Below are 19172 nucleotides of genomic sequence, written 5' to 3'. Positions count from 1 at the left end.
ACGGGCTTAACAGTATGATTGTACCAGCAGTTTGGTTTTATCTGAGGACAAATTTGAGTTTAAACGTGTTCAGTGGGTGCTAAGTGTGTGAATACAAGTAAATTTGCCCTGTTTATAACTAAGTGCTACACAAAGATGAATTCTGCTCGGTCGTGATGGGTATGGAAACTTTTGAGTGCACACATTTTCCTCACTGAAGATGCCTTAATTGTTAAGAGAAGATGCCTTTTTAATTAAGAGAAAATATTCATTGATTTGATTGATGCAGGTAGGTGTGAATGCAGTATCTGACGTACATTTGGAACAGCGCAGGTTTATTTACTGGAAATAATCAGAGGCCGCTGAACTTTGAGGTTGGCGTGTTGGATCGCACTGCTCCTGCTAGTATTGTAATTTGGCGGCAGGGGGTACAGGGAGCAGATGGCACTGACAGACTGTAACTTACCCAACAGAGAGGGGAGGTCAGTGCATGCTGGGAAAGACCACGGAGACAAAGGGGAAAAGAGTGTTGCTAATGTGCACGAGGAGCATTGTTACAACATGGGACATGTATAATTCAGATTAATCCGTGACAGAAAACACGTGACAGCTCACTCCATAACTCACTGGTTTACAAGTCAGTAGCTGACCACTGCCCTTTGACCTTGGTGTGTGCGTTACAGTGGCATCAGTATGGGCAGAGTCCACACAATCACCTTGGCAATGACAATCACTCTCTCCAAGGCTATGACGTCACTCCAAAGAAAAGAAGAGGAGGAGGAGGAAGAGAAAGAAAGGAAGGAAGGGTAGGGGGGGGGGTCGTCTCCGGCTCTACAAAACCTCTGCAGCATCCCAGCTGATGCCCCAACAATCCAGCTCCTGCCAAGAGGACGGACGCAAGAGGAAAATTCATCCTTTCAATTTCATCACAGAGCAAGAGCGAAGTAGGAGGAGCCAGGCGAGTGAGATAGTGATGCTCTCAGCAGGTGCCAACAAGTGAGAGGTAGCTGAGAGACGGACAGAGACGGTGATGGAGAAGAGCCTGTGAGAGCAGAAGACACCCAGAGCTTCGGTAGAAAACATAACAGGTGAGCACTCTTAAATTGTCTTTGGAAAGGTAAGGATTTGATGTTTAAAAATGTAATGCTCTGTTTTATAGTCTGTCATTACAATTGAAACTATTAAAACCTCAGGAGGGAATTTAAGGGAAATATAAAGATTTGTTAAAGCTACGAGTGGAAGAGCAAGCATGTAAATTTTGTAGAAAATGTATTTTCACAGTTCAGACTCCATCAGATCTTGAAAGCAAGCTTTGGTGCAATTACAAATAAAGAAAATAATTTTATTCAGAGAAGCACTTTTTTTCAAAATGACTTCACTGTGAAAAAGGTGAAACCTGTAAAATTTTGTCAAAGATATTAAGTTTTTATTTTACATTCATTTGACAGACAAAAAGCGACACATACGATACAATTTTAAACTTAAAGATCGATATCAGCATTTTTTAAAATTTCTTCTTTATCTCAAACCCAACCTAAAATTGATATTTCATGCAGCACAGTTTTAACTTTAAAATATGTATTTGAGGATGATCAGTGCACCATTTGAGGATCTGAGAAAGTGTCCTCAAAGACTGCCGTTTGTTCGAAAACAGGCTACATTTACATCACTTTCTATCTTTGATTATAGGTTTTGTATCTGTACTTTTAATTTCTCCACATATTTTCTTCTCAAATTTGAATCTTTATAGCCAGTTTCCACTCCTCCCGCTCCAGTCATTCCTGCTCCTCATCTCCGCTGCCATGCTGTGTCCTGTGCTACTTTGTGCCACTCTGCTCCTCCTGACTCCTCTGGAGATCACAGAGGCTCGCGCTCTGCACCCTTCTCCGGATGCTGTGCAGGTATGTGGGGGAGACATGATGGAGGCGAGGCGAGGGCAGGGCAGGGGAGGGGAGGGGAGGGGTAAGTGGGCTGTGGATAATTAGGAAGAAAGGAAGGAGGACTGAGGAGAATTCAGAGTGGATGAAGGATACAAGAGAATAGTCCAGAAGAAGGGAGGGACAGCTGGAAAGTATAAGGGGGAGTAATGAAATGTATCACTGATTGAATTATTATCCTTCGTACACTCCCTGACAATTAAATTTAATCTTTTTTCCCCTTGTATAGTTTATGGAGCAGTTTCTAGAGCGCTATAATGACCTTTTGACCCTGGATGACCTGGAGAACCTGTTGAACAGCCAACCAGAGGAGCAATCCACCTTGTCGTCTGGGGTCAAAGCGCCCGAGTACCCCAAATGGGCTGACGTACAAACACAGCCTGAGACCCCCTGGGTGCGCCTGCTGAAGGGAGCCCTGGCCAACCAGAAGCGAGCAGAACCAGACCGCTCACGGAGGGGATGGAACAGAGGATGCTTTGGCCTGAAACTGGACCGGATCGGGTCCATGAGCGGACTGGGTTGTTAGTGGAGATGAAGGGAAATAAAGACTAATGACATCCTTCTTAGATTATAAGGGAAAAAAACACAACTGCAAATCTGTTTACATGCAGAAAAGGGTGTTTACATGCGTATAGACTACATGTAGTATGGTGTAGACTTGCAGTATTGCTTATGTGGTTTCATCCAGCGTAGATCAGATGCTTCACACACACTATTGTGGCTGTTTAACAGAGCAGCTGTAGTTTATTCCATGTGTAAGTATTAAACTAAATATTAGAACATGTGAGCTATGTTTACATCAGATGATCATCTTTGATTATTTGGCTTGTTTTTTAAGTAAATTGGCACTTTATGTATTTCTAGCTTCTGTCTGCGTACAATAATATAAAAATGTTTAGAGAAATTCTCTGGCCGGCGATTGTTTGTAAAATCAGGTGTAAGGGACGTGGATATACAAACATGATGGCACCTGTAATTCCTGCTGTTTGTTTTGTTATGTTTACTTATGATTTGCATGAATAAATGGATTTGACATTTGTGGTGTTCTGGTTTTTGCTCACAGAAATGTATGATTGTTTCATCAGTCACTTCTATCCCACATGTGCATCCCAGTTTGTTCGCCCTCTGTTGACATGCGTCATCTCAATTTGTCTGTCAAAGAGGAGCCTCACATTCCCCCTGACAGACATTTTGATGCTAAATAAATCTGCCTGTGGTTGTTATATATAAGTTATATTTCTTCTCTCCAGTTGAATTCAGTGTGGCAGCGTTCTGAAATATAGACGGCCGATCCCAGTAACAAGCATTGCTGTCACACGCTAATCAACACTCTGCTGTTTCCAAAAGTCTGGCATTACATTCAAGATCCGGGGGCAAAAATCTTAAAGCATTGTACAGGGAAATGGGAAAAAAAACGTTTTGACATGTTTTTAATTTATTTTTATACATAAATGTGATGCAATTGTACATGTGGCAAATGTTCATATTGGCATTCCTTGAACCAGCAATGTGCCCAGTTTGAGAACAGTTCCTTGCAAACTTTCAGGCTCACAGGTCCATGTGGAAGAAAGAGTTCAACCGAGGCGCTATCGGTATAATTATAGGTGAGTCAGTTTGAGAATCTGTCAGCTGACAAACCAGACACCAGTGATGGCTGTGAGGTTTTCACTGTGATATTCTTAATTCATGGGAGACGTTGTGATTGGTAAATTTAGGAAGGTGAATAGTCTATCCTCAGTAACTCAGTAAAATGAGCAAAAACATGGGTAACTCATTCATTTTCTTAAGTTTTATTACATCATACATAAAATCACTAATACTTAGTAACATATTTGGTCTCTGTTTGACACCAGAAGACTGTTCTCACATTAATCTATTGAAAGTAAAAAGTTTCTCTGTGCTCACTGAAAATCTTAAGTTTAAGGCATGATTTGTGACATCACAACTAGTTTGGAGCGAATCATGGTCCAACGTTCAATTTACACAAGTGTGATGTGGAAGCTTGAAGCCTCCAGTGCACAAACACTGAAAATTGACTTTACAGTGAAGTAAAAGACATTTTGTATGCAATAGCTAAACTTTTGAAATGAGCAATATTTGCATATTTATAGATTCTGTATTTTTTTAATGAGGTATAAGAAGTAGATCTACCTGATATCAGACAGGATATCTCCGTTTCCATCTTCAGTCTGACATTGCCTCCACTCTAACTGATTTCCATGGGGGAGGGGGATTGGATTTGATCACCACTAAATACTCCAGCAGGTGGTGACGTGGTGGGTGACGTACTGCGAGTTGGGTGGTGCTTGGTTTCAACTCGTCTGTTTTTAACATGGCTGTCGGGTCACAAACATTCTCGTCTTAAAACTAAAAAGTACACTAAAATACATTTCTGAAAACATTAGAGGTGAAAAATAGGCAATGCAGTAACAGAATCTTGATTAATATTTGATCAGCACTGCCTAGTTTTACTCCTTCTTCGTTCTGGCGCACAGCTTGACAACACCTGACAGCGGCATTAATCGCCCCACGGTGCTTATTGGATTGCTCGTAGTAATACTGTTTTTCAACAGAGAAACTGCTGTTTCATTTCATGATGCCAGACCAACAGAATCAGTCAACTTGACACGGTGGAGTGGGTGGATCCAAAAGTCTGGAGGAGCAGATATCATTTTAAGGATTTTTATTAAGATAATTGAACTTTTTTGGTGGAAAAACCATATCAGACACAGATTATTATTCACAGTAGAGTATTTTATTTATATCTTAAAACATGTCTGAAGGGGATCTTTAATATTTTTTCTTTTACTACAACACTAGATGGCAGTCTGATTCCATAATTTGTTTATTTGTTGCTCACTTCATAAAGCTGCCTGCTGGACTTTGCACTAGACTTTGATTCAGGATAAAAGTTGTATAAATCTACCTGAAGGCCTCTTTTACACAGACACACGACAGAATGTCAGATAGAAATCCATCCATTTTGTTGTTACTGCATTTTCATATAAAGTAACTAGAACAAAACTTACATTTAAGTAAATAATACAAATTACAGACATGTTGCTGCAATTTATGTTAAAACATGTTAGCTGGTTTATTGAACACAGATTTCTTGGCTGCAACTTCCCAGTATCAGTTTCACTGAACTCAAATAACGATTAGCCTGCAGTCTATATTTTATTCCATAGTCAGTTTGCTCTTTACAGTGAGCAGAATTTGACCGTTGCAATATAGAAAGAACATGTGACCTGTAATGAGACAGCATTTACAGTACTGAGAGTATAAAATGGCCCAAGTGTTGACTAGCCAGCCAGCGTCTAATCTTAGCCTGACCTTTACTTCCCCTCTTTGACCTTAAGCTGCAAAGCAGAGGCCAAGACTGGCATGCATGCACTTGGGGTTATGGTAGTTCAGCTATGCCCAGGCCATTGGACTGCAGCCATAATACACACCAGCAACTGTCCGGTTTTGGTGAAGAGCAACATGTCTGCTAGCCTACCGCAAAATGTTCAATGACATGATCTGCTATGTTGAAAAATACAAGTTACTGAATGTAATTTTTGGTCTGATAAGCTGGATAATGTGCTGCACGTTCATGGTGTACAGATGCCATGCAATGGGTAAGGTTTCAATTCACTCTCAGGACTGGTGAGGCCTAGTAGAAAGCCATGAGTTGGGGGGGGGGGGGGGGGGGGTATTTCCAAACTGATTCAACTTGAATGCCCCTCTGGTTTAAACTGGCATCTTCATTTTTCTCATTTTACATTTTATATTATCCTCTGGACTCATTTGTGTTGACTACTGTAATGCCAACACAGAGATGTCAAAATAAACAAAGAAAAAAACCCTGAAATGTGTGGGCCTTGTCAGCGTCTGTGTGCAATGAAGAAAAGAGAAGATAACTAATTTTACAGCAGCATGACACATTGTCAACACCTTGAGTGCAGCAATTTTATTCAGACAAAGGAACATGTATTTAATACTCAGATTTAGTTTTGGTGGGTTAGTCATTTCTAAATAACCTAACAAAGCCATATTTCAGCTGAGTAAATGTACTCAAACAAACAGAAGCCTCCTCTGCACATGCGTAATGATCATGTGTCCGAGTTGAGTTACCAAGGGTCAGTGTTTGATTTGTGCATCTGAGGGGATGGAGAGGAAGACAGAAAGAAGAGTAGATACAGTGCATTTGAAAGTGAAGGGTCATGGTCTTTGGACATTAAATGTCACAGTCAGGACGACAGAGATTTGATCTCTCGTTTGCTGCATCTGTGTCTCCATTAGTCTGTATGTACTGAGAAGGTCATCGTGGGACCCCTCTCTTTTTTCAGTCCAAATCTGAGGACTTTAATGTCTTATCTAAATCTAGATCTCTTAAAGAAGGCGAAGGTGGAAACACATGTCATGTTTGATGGTGGTGGAACATCTAATGAAATAAATATGAACAAAATCATTCCAAACTTAAGCACAGGGGGAAAGACACATTATGATAGGCGAGAAGTTTCTGGGGTCTTTAACTCACATGAACTTAAAGTGCAGGGTGTGTGAGTGTGCGTGTGTGTGTGTGCAAGCTGATGACCTTGACATTCAGATGGGGGCGGGGCGAGGAGTAGTGTCCATTGAGGGGGCGTGGTTTTCAACTCTGGTCAGTCATATAAACACACAGCTTTCCTCTGTTCGTCCCCACTCACACCCGGAGTCGCAAGACAGGCAGAGGCATCTCACAAACGGTAAATACCTTCAATGATTAAATCATTGCAGTCAGAGAGGGTCAGGAACCTGCAGAGACTTTGCAACAGGCTTCATGACTGAATAACTAGATTGAGATTACCTGAGAACATTCTGCATGGCCATAAACCAGCCTACTTTTAAAGTAACTTTGGCCATAATTTTGTTTTATTCAGCTGTTTCAAATGTGAATCTTGTCGCTTATGAAGATGTTTAAATGCTTGTCAGTAAAGTTTAGATTTCACACTTGCAAGGAGAAGTGTGGTCTTGTAACATTTGACCAAAAAGAGAAGCTGCAGACTGCAGATTTACATTGAAATTTACTTGGACTGTGCTCAGAGAAAGCTTATCAGTTGAAGTCTTTTGTCATGCTTATCTCAGTGCACAATAATAAGCAGTCATCAAGAGCAAACTTATGTATGGCACTCATAAATGGAGGTTTATCAGTATTTAACAGGCAACATTATTCTCTCTTCTCTCCCTTCTCTTGTCATCTTCAGAGGACTAAATCAACCCAGGCAAAATGGTGAAAGTTGGTATCAATGGGTAAGAACCTTTTTCATCCACTCATTTCACAAAATCAACTACTAGAGCATCACCACACATTTCAGGACTCACTTAGATGTGTAGTCTCTGCACCCTCATCTCACAGAACCACACATATTTAATCTGTGCACACAGGGAGCATTTACCATGATGGCTGCCTTGATTCAATATCAAAATGCACAGTCTATGCTACTCAAAGCTGGTAACATTTTAGCTTGAGCTTGTTGAGGCTGTAACACTGCTCAAAAGAACAATTTTCAAGATTATTTTGGCTCAGGCGGGTCTTCTCCTCATGGTAGATATATGATAACTGTCTGTTTAGTCGATGAATTGAATTATGAGGTGAACCCAGAGTCTACTGACTTGAGCTTCTGCTCTGAATAGCAGACCACCTCTGGTTAATTAATAGTTCTGCTGAAGAAGGAAAAAGCTGTTTTGTAATGGAGAAAACATGCACAGACACAGACATAGCTGTGTACATTCATCTGTCTCATGTCTTTCATGGTCTTTGAACTTTGGCCCTCAGCAGATAACAATGTAGGCCGTGGCTTCGACATGGGGGCCATTCAGGGAATTGTTTTTTCTGCTGTGTAACAAGTGGAAGAGGACACGCATAATTTAAACAAAAGAACATTATTGAACACTCATAATCTGACGTGTTTCATGGATCAGGTGTTTATCTCTTCTACTACACATCTCTCCGGCCCTCCTCCTCCTCTTCCACAATGTCTGAGGACAGAGTCTATCGGTGCCAGGATTTTGAACCTGCGGTTAAATAGTAACTCAGCCACTGATCAAACAGTGCGCTGCCGTCACTAGGATTACCACATTAGAAGTTCATTTCGACTTTACCCCCCAGAGAGGAGGGCGTGAAAGCAGCACAGCCATAAGCTCTGGCACACACACACCTCTCTCCACTCCTCCTGAACCCTGCCCTTTCTTCACCTGGGGTTTCAAGTCTCCTGGGGAGTTATATATCTTCAACAGAAAGGGGAGAAAAAAGCTATAATAGAAAAGTGAAGGAAGACATGTTAAACTGAATGTTAAAGCAAAATTTCCACATAATGACACTTTTTCAGGCTTATTATTTCCACTTAATGACAATCTGCAGCTTCATTTCTGTGTAATTCTCAGACATGACTGATCATATCATGCAGTGATTCTGGTCAGACTTACATGGCATCATACTACCATCTAAAGGCCAGACTATGAAACAACACTGTTCTCTTTTTCAGATTCGGCCGCATCGGTCGTCTGGTGACCCGTGCTGCTTTCCACGGCAAGAAGGTGGAGGTTGTGGCCATCAATGATCCTTTCATTGATCTGGAATACATGGTGAGTCAGCTGGATTAACTTGTATCATGAATGAGTATAATGCAGCAGCTACAAGCAGGAAAACAATATGAAATTTGTTTTTGCAGTCACAAACTTTTCTTCTTCTTATGCAAAAATCATGTGTCATAGTTTGTCCCAACCTTTCTTAAGAGTTTTCTTTTTCATCTCTCATCTCTTCTTTAGGTCTACATGTTCAAGTATGACTCCACCCACGGCCGCTACCACGGTGAGGTCAAGGTTGAGGGTGACAAGCTGGTCATCGATGGACACAAGATCTCTGTGTTCCACGAGTGAGTTCACTCAGCGTTTGTTTATTAACTAACCAGGCTATTCAGATTCATTACAATTCCACAAAGACACACTGAGTAAGAATTCAATCTGACTCTGACCCTCCTTTTCTCTCTCTCTCTCTTCTGCAGGAGGGACCCCACCCACATCAAATGGGGTGATGCTGGTGCCCAGTACGTGGTTGAGTCCACTGGTGTGTTCACCACCATCGAGAAGGCCTCTGTACGTATTCAGTCCTGACCCAAAATATTAAATTGTCAATACACCATAGCATAGCATCCTGCGGTTGGCAAAAAGACAGATTTAATATGATCTCAACACAACATTGCAGGCTCATCTGAAGGGCGGTGCCAAGAGAGTCATCATCTCTGCTCCCAGCGCTGATGCCCCCATGTTTGTCATGGGTGTCAACCACGAGAAGTACGAGAACTCCCTGAAGGTTGTCAGGTAAGAATCAGAAAAGGACTGTTAATGTCTGGTAATTATTATCATTATTTATTATGATTTTTTTTTGCACTTGGCTAGAAATGGAAATTACAGGTTTAAAAATAAGTATAAATTCCAAAATCAGTATCTGAAGTTGTCAAAACATATTGCATGTGAATCTTATAATTTCATGAATTATTGGGTATTTCAGTCAGTGTCTGCTACTGTAATGTGTAAAATTCATTTAGAAGATGCTGTTTCTTTGCTTCTCCATAGCAACGCTTCCTGCACAACCAACTGCCTGGCTCCCCTGGCCAAGGTCATCAACGACAACTTCCACATCATTGAGGGCCTGATGGTAAGGATTAAAATTCTCTGCCTGGGTACAATCTGGCGTAGAGAAGCTGAGCAGCCCCTAAAGCCAGATTTATAAACAGCCCAAAATGTCAACATGACATTACAAAGTTGGAGAAGGCTAAGCTATATTTAATCATCTTCCCTCTCTTCCTCTCTTTGTGTTTGTCCATCAGAGCACTGTTCATGCCATCACTGCCACCCAGAAGACCGTGGACGGTCCCTCTGGCAAGCTGTGGAGGGATGGCCGTGGCGCCAGCCAGAACATCATCCCCGCTTCCACTGGTGCTGCCAAGGCTGTCGGCAAGGTCATCCCCGAGCTGAACGGGTCAGTACCAAAAACACATTACTGCACATTTTGCAGTATACTATGTTGTCACATGAACATTACATGACTTGCAGTGAATCCAGTGAATTTAGTTTGACCTTACCTATTATATGCTCACATTTCACAGCAAGCTGACCGGCATGGCCTTCCGTGTCCCCACCCCCAACGTGTCTGTTGTTGACCTGACAGTCCGTCTGGAGAAACCCGTGAGTAACTCTTAACTCTAATAAAAGCATTTATAGCATTAAACAAACTAAAATTATATGACTGCTAATATTTCACATTTTTCTTAATGTCAACAAATCCCATGAAAAGGCCAAAACTATACTGTTAGAAACTTACTGATTTTTAGAGCAATTGACAAGTAACTTACTGTAAAAACAGAATATAATTGTTAATAGTTACAGTAACAATATTGTAGCTGTAAAATAAACACAGTACTGTAACTACAATAGCTGTTTGTAATTGTAAAAAAATACAGTAATTTGATGATACTTTGATACTTGATGATACCTGATTACAGTTGCAGCAACAAATTAATCCTATGAACAAATATTTCCTGTGTAACCAAAACCGACGTATCTTATTCTCCTATACCTCACTCACTACAGCACCAGTGTTCATGTAACGAGGCACTGTAGTACAAGGTCCTTCTGTCATTAATATTATATTAAAAGTTCAAACAAATACATTATCTACTCCTGCTTGAGTTAAATTTGCTAAAAACTGCAGTGGCCATCTTCAGTAGGAGCCAATTAACTCGGAGCTAAGTGTAACACAGGAGGGTAAGGAAGTCAAAGTATTGAGTCAAAGTATTGAGAGGTTTTCGATTTTTGTCTTTTCATCGGATTTGTAGGCAGTTAAGAAAAATATAGAATGACTAGACATATCCTTTTTAATAAATTTAGTGAGAGAGCTTAAAAGAGCTTATGTATTATTAAATTAGACTTATATTACTTCTGCATTTTCCACTTTCCAGTTACAATACAAACAAACTTCTTTTCTTCTGTACAGGCCAAGTACGATGACATCAAGAAGGTTGTGAAGGCCGCATCTGAGGGACCCATGAAGGGCATTCTCGGATACACAGAGCACCAGGTATGAACTGATCTCACTCTTTGTTGATGATTAAATGTTTTTGTAGATCTGTACGCTTGTTAACGTGGCGTCCTCTCCTCCTGCAGGTGGTGTCCACAGACTTCAACGGCGACACTCACTCCTCCATCTTTGATGCTGGCGCTGGCATTGCTCTCAATGAGCACTTTGTCAAGCTGGTCACATGGTACGCCCTCATGCTTGGAGTAATAGAAGACACAGAAAATATACATGGATGTAAAGCTAATCCACACTCTATTACCCACACTGACTCTTTTTCTTTCTTCTTCCCCAGGTACGACAATGAGTTCGGCTACAGCAACCGTGTCTGCGACCTGATGGCCCACATGGCCACCAAGGAGTAAACCAACCAGCCCATTGACCCTCACTGCACTATGCCACATCACCCACAATCTTCTGATGCCAGAGTTATAAATGTATAATGAGACATTATATCATCTATAACTCTGCCCGGTTTCCGTCAGATAGTTGACTCCCATTATATGCCTGAGGAAAGATCCACAGAGAACAAATGAAAAGATTTAGATTGGCGACCAATTATTTTTTTATTTGTGAAATTTCCTGTACTGTTCTTGTGTGAGATGGAGTGAAGGTGTGAGAGTCTTTCTGTCTGTGGTACTGAGGTGCTACAGTCAGTGGTGGAATAAAGTCCTCTGTTTGTGAGATTCACATAATCCTTTTCTCTCTCTCTCTCATCATTGCACAGAACACATCTACATAGAAACAGCTCCACTGGGATTCAAGCTGATATCTTTAGATCGACTCTTATATGGGTCAGCGACTTTAGCAAACACTTACAAAAGGTATCTATCCATATATCTGATCAATTTCCTCCTGTGGGGATACACTGACAGCTCTTAATTACTTGGTGTCTTGATTAGTTGGGACTGTGAAGGATAATTTATGCAGGCTTGGCTGCTCCAATCAATTCTTACTCCACAACAATGCTTTTATAAAACATTTTTATATACTCCCCTTAAGCCCTGTTCAATATCTGGTGTATCTGGGTGGCCAAGAGTAGTCTAGCATGGCTAACACAATTTGACAACAGTCTACTATTATGGTTCAATATGAGGCTTTTATGAATTATGCCTACGGGGGATTTGCATGCTCTAAGAGTAAAGAGTGTGGCAAATTCATAGTTATTCTTGCAATTTTACTTGCTGGTCCCTCACTACTGATGACTTTTCTGAATCACTGGTCATGATGGAGGAGAGCTGCTCCCAAATAAGAAATGAGCTCCAGTGACTTGCTTTAAAAATGATACAGATACCAGCACACCATGCAGAAATATATATGGGATTTTACACAATATTATGAACAGCACATAGGAATTGTTTTAGGAATTAGGTTTAGTGGTGTTACACTTAAATTCTCTCTTAAAAGGATGTTGTTGTTGTTTAGCCAAACTGCCTATGAATTTTCTTGAAACAGAGATTTGGAGATTCGGCTTAGCCTAAATGTGTTACACAGGCACAACAGACACATCAGTTGCTGTCAGATCAAGACAAAAAATGTGCGATTATTTTACAATCGCTCTGATAAAAGCCCTCTTAGATGCTCTGACTATAGATTTAAGACAACAGTCTTGACAGTATTATTGGTTATTAATGAATTAGATTAAGTTTTCAGAGCTCACAGTCAACATGAGTCTTTGTGAGCCAGTCACAACTAAATTATTAACTGACATCGGGTTGTGTGTGTGTCTTAAATAAGATATAACTGTGATTTCTGCAATTAGAATCTGATTGAAAATTAAATAACAAAGCTTACTTTGATGCATGCATATGTATTTATACATTTTCTGAAACCTCCACCCTCACTTTAATGTCCGGTTATGTGACAATATGTATTATATGTGTGCAGACTCCCAAACATTATGTCTTTTCTTACAGAGATAATTGCAATGTATTCTCATTTATTTATCTTCATGACAATGAGTATCACACTTGTTGTATAATAGAACACACACAAAAAACCCCAAATAGACCACCCCCCCTTCTCTCTCTCACACACACACTCTTCCTCTGTTTGCATGCCTCTCACTGATCATTCCTAAGCCAGATTGTCAACAGAAAATGTACACTCCACATGGATTTACAGTGTGTGGGAGGGTTCAGATTAAGATTATATAAAAAAAATATAAGAGGGGGGAGAGAGAGATCTTTGCTGTAGAGCCCAGCTGAGGGACCACCAGGGATCAGACGGACGTGAGGAAGGTGAGTGGTGATGCGTTTTTAAATTCAGTGTGAGTATTGTGTGTTTTCCTGCAGATGGTGTGTTGTGGTGTGCGTTTTCACTTGTAGAGGAATGTTGATTGTCTCAAGAAACCTTTGTTTGGTTCCATTTTCTGTCTTCTCTGTCATTTTACTTTGACTGTTTTCATTCTTCTCTGTTTCTTTGACTTTATCACCCTGTTGACCCCTTTGTCACTCATGAGACTCGGCTGATTCCCTGCTGGCATCATCAGAGGTGAAATTTTAAAGTCCTGGGGGGACAAATGATGGAGAAGAGTCCTTTTGTTTTTTCCCAGTGACCACATGTTACACAGGATCAATGATCCAATACTTGTTGTACTTTTTTAAAATTATATATCTGTTTATTTTAAGTAACAAGATATTTTACTATATCCTGTTACTCTGAATAAAACTTCTACTTCGCTGTGACACTTTTTTTTTGGGATAATCCTGAAACATTAACAATCTGTGGAAAACTGTGTAATACTGGAAGAAATATCTAAAAAGTCCCACTTTTTTATTTTTTATTAAAGCTGTAATTTATGTTGTTATTTAAAATAAGATGAGAGACAGCCAGTGGAGGCAAGATGATCTGCATTAATTTACATTAATAACTGTCAACCATTGTTATCATCAATTATGTAATTGATAATACTTTGTCAGACAAATCACTGGCCAGAGAAGCTAGTTGAGAGGGAAACAGAGATGAAGTGGCATGTGTATCAACTTTGCATGCACTGCAGGGTCACAATGAGCAGTGATATGAAAAATATAATCTGTCATATGAAGATTAATGTAAAACTCAAAGCTCTGAACTGTAAAATCTCCTCCAATCTACTGGCCTGTTCTACTCTCTTCTTGTTTTCTTAAGCCAGATGTTAAAAGGAACATCTTCCCCCCTCTTATAAGTGTGCACATAATGAAAAGCAGAATAGAGATTAAAACTGAGTCAAAATGACTTTCATCCTGGCTGAAACAACATGGAGATGAGGGTCTAGCTGTGCTGTTTGACTTTTTGCTTCTCAGGGGAAAATGTCACTTCTCTTAATTCCACTTTGTAGCATCTTAATTCTTCTGTTTGTGTGCCTTCAATGTCTCTTTCAAGCTCCAGGAGCTGCCTCTCTTCTCTGTATGCTGCTTTGGGTCAGTGCAGTGCATCCATGGGACAGAATGGCTCACAAAGGGGCTCCTGGTTTGTCCCCTCGTCCATCCACCCGCTGTTCCTCTCCCAGCTGTCACCCTCTGCAGATCTGGCTGTCGCTGTCTTCCTCACCCTCATGGGTGAGATTATGGTCATGATTTCAGATCATTTCAAAATTTCAATTTCATCATTATGTCATTGTCAGGGTCATTTACCAGATTTCATATACAGTAGACAAAGTTTTGATGTAAATGTCAGCCACAAAAATGTTGACAGTTGTATTTGAGTGAATCTTTTTGTTATTATTAATGATCATAGATGTTTTTTTCTTTATATTACAACAAATGTGGCCCTAGTGAAGTGGTGGAACAAGCAAACAGAATATATCGTATATCATCAGACAGAGTGGAAAAAAATCATTTATCTATCTTTAAACTATTACTACTACTACTACTACTACTATTACTATTACTACTACTATTACTACTATTGGAAATATTGGGGTTGCTTAAAGTACCATCCTTTCCTGACTGTTGATAATAAAGATTTATGCATAAGAAGAAAAAATTGTATCGAAATAAAACACTGTGTTGTGAGCACAAACCAAGAACTCAAAGTTTATGGTTGGCAGAAAAGATGTTTTTTCTTTTGCTCTGTTGTCATCATGAAAGACCAGACCAGACATGGTCTCATTAAAAGCAATACAGTGCAGGCTGTGTGAACACGAAACACTCAGATGGTGCTAAATAATAGAGAAGCATGGAGGCCTCTGAATCTCAAACATCACCTTCACTGTCTGGTTCACGCAACAAATCGATGTAGCTACAGATAAACAGACGATCAGATGGTATTTCTATGATTTGAAGTCTCTGAGATCAAGAATAAATTATATGCTTCATGCTGAGCTAATCCAGCAATCTGATCTTTCTTTCAACATTCGCTGTTTGCCTTTTCCTGTACTCAACATATTTAACTCTGTTATCGTTCCATGTGTCATGTATTGGATTAGATAGGTCACACACAACACCCTGCTTCTCTTTTCAGGGGTCACATCGGTGCTGGGGAATGGCATGGTCCTGTTTGTCCACTGTAGGAAAAGAAAGAAGCTCAGACTTCCGGAGCTCATGACCGTCAACCTGGCTCTCTGCGATTTTGGCTCCAGTCTCTTGGGAGTGCCGTTTTTCATCATTTCCAGGTACAGAATGCTTAAATGGCACGAATTCAGGGTGATGACACTGTGAGTTTAATACTAATAACATCTAGACCAGAAGCCATTTTTCAGAGCCAGAAGGCAATGATCCATTAGGGTGGGGGGACTAAGCTCTTCTTTCCCCCTAACAGCCTGTGTCACGCCTGGGTGTTTGGAGAGACAGGGTGTCTTTTGTATGGCATTCAGGGCTTTGTGTTTGGCATCGGCTCTCTCCTCACCACCTGTCTCATCTCTCTGGACCGTTGCCTCAAGATCTGCTGCTTACGATATGGTAAATCTGAGATCTTCTTCTAACACAGGCCCAAAAATACAATGCACACAGACATGACTGCACCCTAAACTCACCTGACTCTTGAATAAGAAACTTCTTGAATAAATTAGATCATTTCCTGCTTTAAAAGACACTCCTTTTCTTACACATATATATTGATTTAAAAGTCATTTAGTGATTGCTTTGGTAACGCTAAGAGGCCAATTAAATCTGCTGATGTTTCAAGAAAGTGGTTAAGTGAGATGTCAAGACTTGCCACGAGGTTGAGTGCACATTATGCTTCCACATGCACACACACCACTCCAATGATCACGCTAAGTTGACTGGTTTGCACGATTCTTGCCTCTCTAGGTCAATGGATTGAGAGGCGCCATGTGTCTCTGTCAATAGCTCTAGTGTGGGTTTACACGTTGTTCTGGGCCTCCCTTCCCGCTTTTGGTTTTGGAAGCTACGGACCAGAGCCTTATGGGACCAGCTGCACCATCAACTGGTAATCCTCTGTTTGATTTACTGTGCTGCTCTGTGCCCTCTTGTTCAAATACATACAAGTGTGCAGACATCTGTGCCGTTGTCCGTGTGCGTTTCCTGATTTGTTTTCTTCATGCATTTGCAGACAAACATGTCGGTAATCACTCTGCCTGTTTTCTCAATTTCAAGGTGGAGAATGAGGTCGTCTCTAATTGACAGGATCTATATCTTCCTCATCCTGACACTATGCTTTGGATTTCCCACACTCACCATCATTGCTTCATATTTGGCCATTCTGCTGACGGTGAAGGACTTAATGACATAAAATAGAGGATCAGAAAACAGTGTTTGTATTCTGTAATTATTTTGTTTTAATGTATTAGTCACTCACTTAAAGGACGGGTTCACAAATTTTCAAGTCTGTCCTAAAACAACAGCAGGGGCCCAAATGAACATTGACACATGTTTTCTTGCTGTAATCATTCCTTCTGTTCATCCTTCCGTGGAAAATGTATTTATAAGTTTATCTGAAGCTAATATGAAGCTTCAGCCTTCCAGATAAGTCAAATCAATTCAGTATCTTTCATAGTTAGTCTTTTTAGTACCAAAGTCCCTCTTTTTGTTACAATTCTTCCACTGCAGCTGAATATGAAAACACTGTCTGTCGAGATAAAAAGTGGGAAATGTTTACTAAAAACACTGTAACTGTGGAAGATATCCACTTTATTTGACTAACTGAGAAAGCTGAAGCCTCATATTAGCTTCAGATAAACTTTTAAACTGTGGATTTTGTCCCTCATCGCTTGCATTGTGAACACATTTGAAGGGGATCTTCTAACGGTCAGTATGAACAGGAAGAATGATTACAGTGAGCAAAACCTGATCAGTGTTCATTTGGGTACCTGAATATTGTTTTAAGACAGACTTGAAAAATGGTAAACCTGTCCTTTAAAGCCATTATATGTAGAATATAATATTGCAACTCTGGCACCCTCTAGTGATAGTATCCAAAAAGACACTGTGGCAAACAATAATAAATGCCACTCCCCTCAGTGACATAGGAAGGAACCATGGCTCTCCAGGTGTCCCAAATTGATGATATGAGTGCCTAAAATTTGCAGTTTACAAGATTTTGGAGACATGGCGGTGAGCTGCTCATATCCATCCTCAATGACAGCTCACATATCAGTAGCACAGCTGCAGCAAAATTGAGAAATCTGGATTGGTGAGCTGGACTGGGCTGCTCTTCCAATTTACAAAGTGTGAAGTGGCAGCCAGAGAGGAAGATGAGGGTGGTGTCTTGGTGTCTTGTGGATGAGGAACCATACAGCGTTGGTTGCACATGTGAAGAGATTTATAGGAGTATTAACGCAAAAACACAGACCATAAGAAAGGATCAGGGTCTTAAGACAGATTCTGCACTTGTCTTGTCTACTTGTGTCTAAATTTACATGGTGCATATTTCTAAATAAATTTGTTTGACTAAATGATCACAAATATAGAGCAAGTGGGGGCTCCAGTAGGTTTATCCAGCCGTGCCAGGGACACTTAGGTAAATGGGCTGAAAGCAACAAAAATGCCATCAAAATATAATCACATAGAAATTCTGCACATGGTGGCTGAATATATATATATGGACATTTTGTACTATATGCTGTCCTTGCAAGAATAAAGTCCTTATGATTTGTTGTATAATTGCAAATGGCAGCGTTACATATTGCTTCTGTTTTCAGGTGTACAGATCTAATCGGACTCTGGCATCTATAGCATCCTCCTCTGTCAGTCACACCAGCAAAGACTTGAGGCTTGCAAAGGTAGACCTTAGTGAGGATAATATTCAGATTCCTTGACACACATCTTGAAAAAAAAAACAAAACCAGTATGTTTATTCCAGATGGCTGCTGTGGTGTGCACCACCTTCCTCCTGGCCTGGTTGCCGTACGCCACCGTGTCTCTGATCTCTGCCCTCATCCCCAGAGACGAGCAACAGGCAGAGGGCACTTTACAAACTGTGGTGGAGGAGTTCAGCGGCATGGCCTCTGCAAAAATCCTGGACTTCCCCTCATTGGTCAACTGGACCACCACAGAATATTACAGACAAATCCACTACAACCCCATGGAGAAGGGGAGTGATGTGTCCAACATGGGCGAAGAAGCCAAGCCAATCCCCAGGAGCCCCCAGCCGTTCTCCTGTCTGCCACCTGTAGTCACTTTGATCCCTGCTATGTTTGCCAAGTCCCACTGCATGATTAACCCTTTAATCTACCAGATTATGAACTGGGAGTTCAGGGACGATGTCTATGTGATGCTGTGTGGACAAGAGAAGGCAGAGAGGAGGCGACAGCAGGGAAGACAGGGGAGTTTATGTGAAAGTAAGAACCATTTTAACTTATACCTCCGTTGTTCTCTTTTTCTTTAATGGAAAAATGTTGTAAGTTTTGTTTTTGACACAATGGGTCAAGTTTTGAGTCCGTCTTCTTCTCTCGAAAGGGAGCATCAGCCTGTCCTACTGCCATAGCTGGAGGAGGAAGAGGAGCAACCCTACATCCTCACCTGTAGAAAAAAGAAACACAAGTCTGAAGAAAGAGAAGAACCAAGGGAGGAGCAGCAGAGGACGAATAGGCTCCTGGGCAGATAACATCTCAGTGGGAGCTGATGCATTGGACTTTGCCTCCTTGGACACTCAGGGAAACATGGAGATGCACTGCAGCGCTGGTGGACAAAAGGAAACGAGAAGAAACCTGAGAGGGTCCACATCCAGCACTGCCTCTGTCTGATAGATAGATAGATAGATAGATAGATAGATAG

At 40.8% G+C, this 19172-nt stretch overlaps 3 protein-coding genes across 4 annotated transcripts; all 3 read left to right on the top strand.

The window, feature by feature from the left end:
* The first annotated feature begins 423 nt into the window (after nucleotides 1–423).
* Nucleotides 424–2939, top strand: wu:fj39g12 (C-type natriuretic peptide-like). 2 transcript variants are annotated; one of them, XM_042423074.1, is made up of 3 exons: nucleotides 424–1067; nucleotides 1730–1880; nucleotides 2146–2939. In XM_042423074.1, exons 2-3 carry the CDS (start codon nucleotides 1782–1784, stop codon nucleotides 2440–2442), a joined length of 396 nt encoding a protein of 131 aa, XP_042279008.1. In that variant the 5' UTR covers nucleotides 424–1067; nucleotides 1730–1781; the 3' UTR covers nucleotides 2443–2939. The 2 variants fall into 2 exon arrangements, with proteins under 2 accessions (XP_042279008.1, XP_042279007.1); XM_042423073.1 differs by lacking the exon at nucleotides 424–1067 and having other exon boundaries at nucleotides 1346–1880.
* Nucleotides 2940–6582: 3643 nt separating this feature from the next.
* On the top strand, nucleotides 6583–11711 carry gapdh (glyceraldehyde-3-phosphate dehydrogenase). The gene is made up of 12 exons (XM_042423036.1): nucleotides 6583–6646; nucleotides 7145–7190; nucleotides 8426–8525; nucleotides 8709–8815; nucleotides 8945–9035; nucleotides 9145–9260; nucleotides 9516–9597; nucleotides 9770–9921; nucleotides 10049–10127; nucleotides 10936–11019; nucleotides 11106–11203; nucleotides 11312–11711. The coding sequence occupies exons 2-12, from the start codon at nucleotides 7168–7170 to the stop codon at nucleotides 11379–11381; spliced, it is 1002 nt and encodes a 333-aa protein (XP_042278970.1). The 5' UTR covers nucleotides 6583–6646; nucleotides 7145–7167; the 3' UTR covers nucleotides 11382–11711.
* A 2723-nt stretch (nucleotides 11712–14434) lies between these two features.
* opn9 (opsin 9) lies at nucleotides 14435–19141 on the top strand. The gene is made up of 8 exons (XM_042423646.1): nucleotides 14435–14555; nucleotides 15460–15610; nucleotides 15757–15896; nucleotides 16248–16386; nucleotides 16554–16668; nucleotides 18098–18178; nucleotides 18259–18747; nucleotides 18851–19141. Exons 1-8 carry the CDS (start codon nucleotides 14435–14437, stop codon nucleotides 19139–19141), a joined length of 1527 nt encoding a protein of 508 aa, XP_042279580.1.
* The last annotated feature ends 31 nt before the right edge of the window (nucleotides 19142–19172 follow it).

Source organism: Thunnus maccoyii, chromosome 10 (genome assembly GCF_910596095.1).
Source record: "Thunnus maccoyii chromosome 10, fThuMac1.1, whole genome shotgun sequence".
NCBI classification, from domain to species: domain Eukaryota; kingdom Metazoa; phylum Chordata; class Actinopteri; order Scombriformes; family Scombridae; genus Thunnus; species Thunnus maccoyii.
Note: the sequence above shows the minus strand (reverse complement) of the source record. Positions and strands in the feature narration are given on the sequence as shown.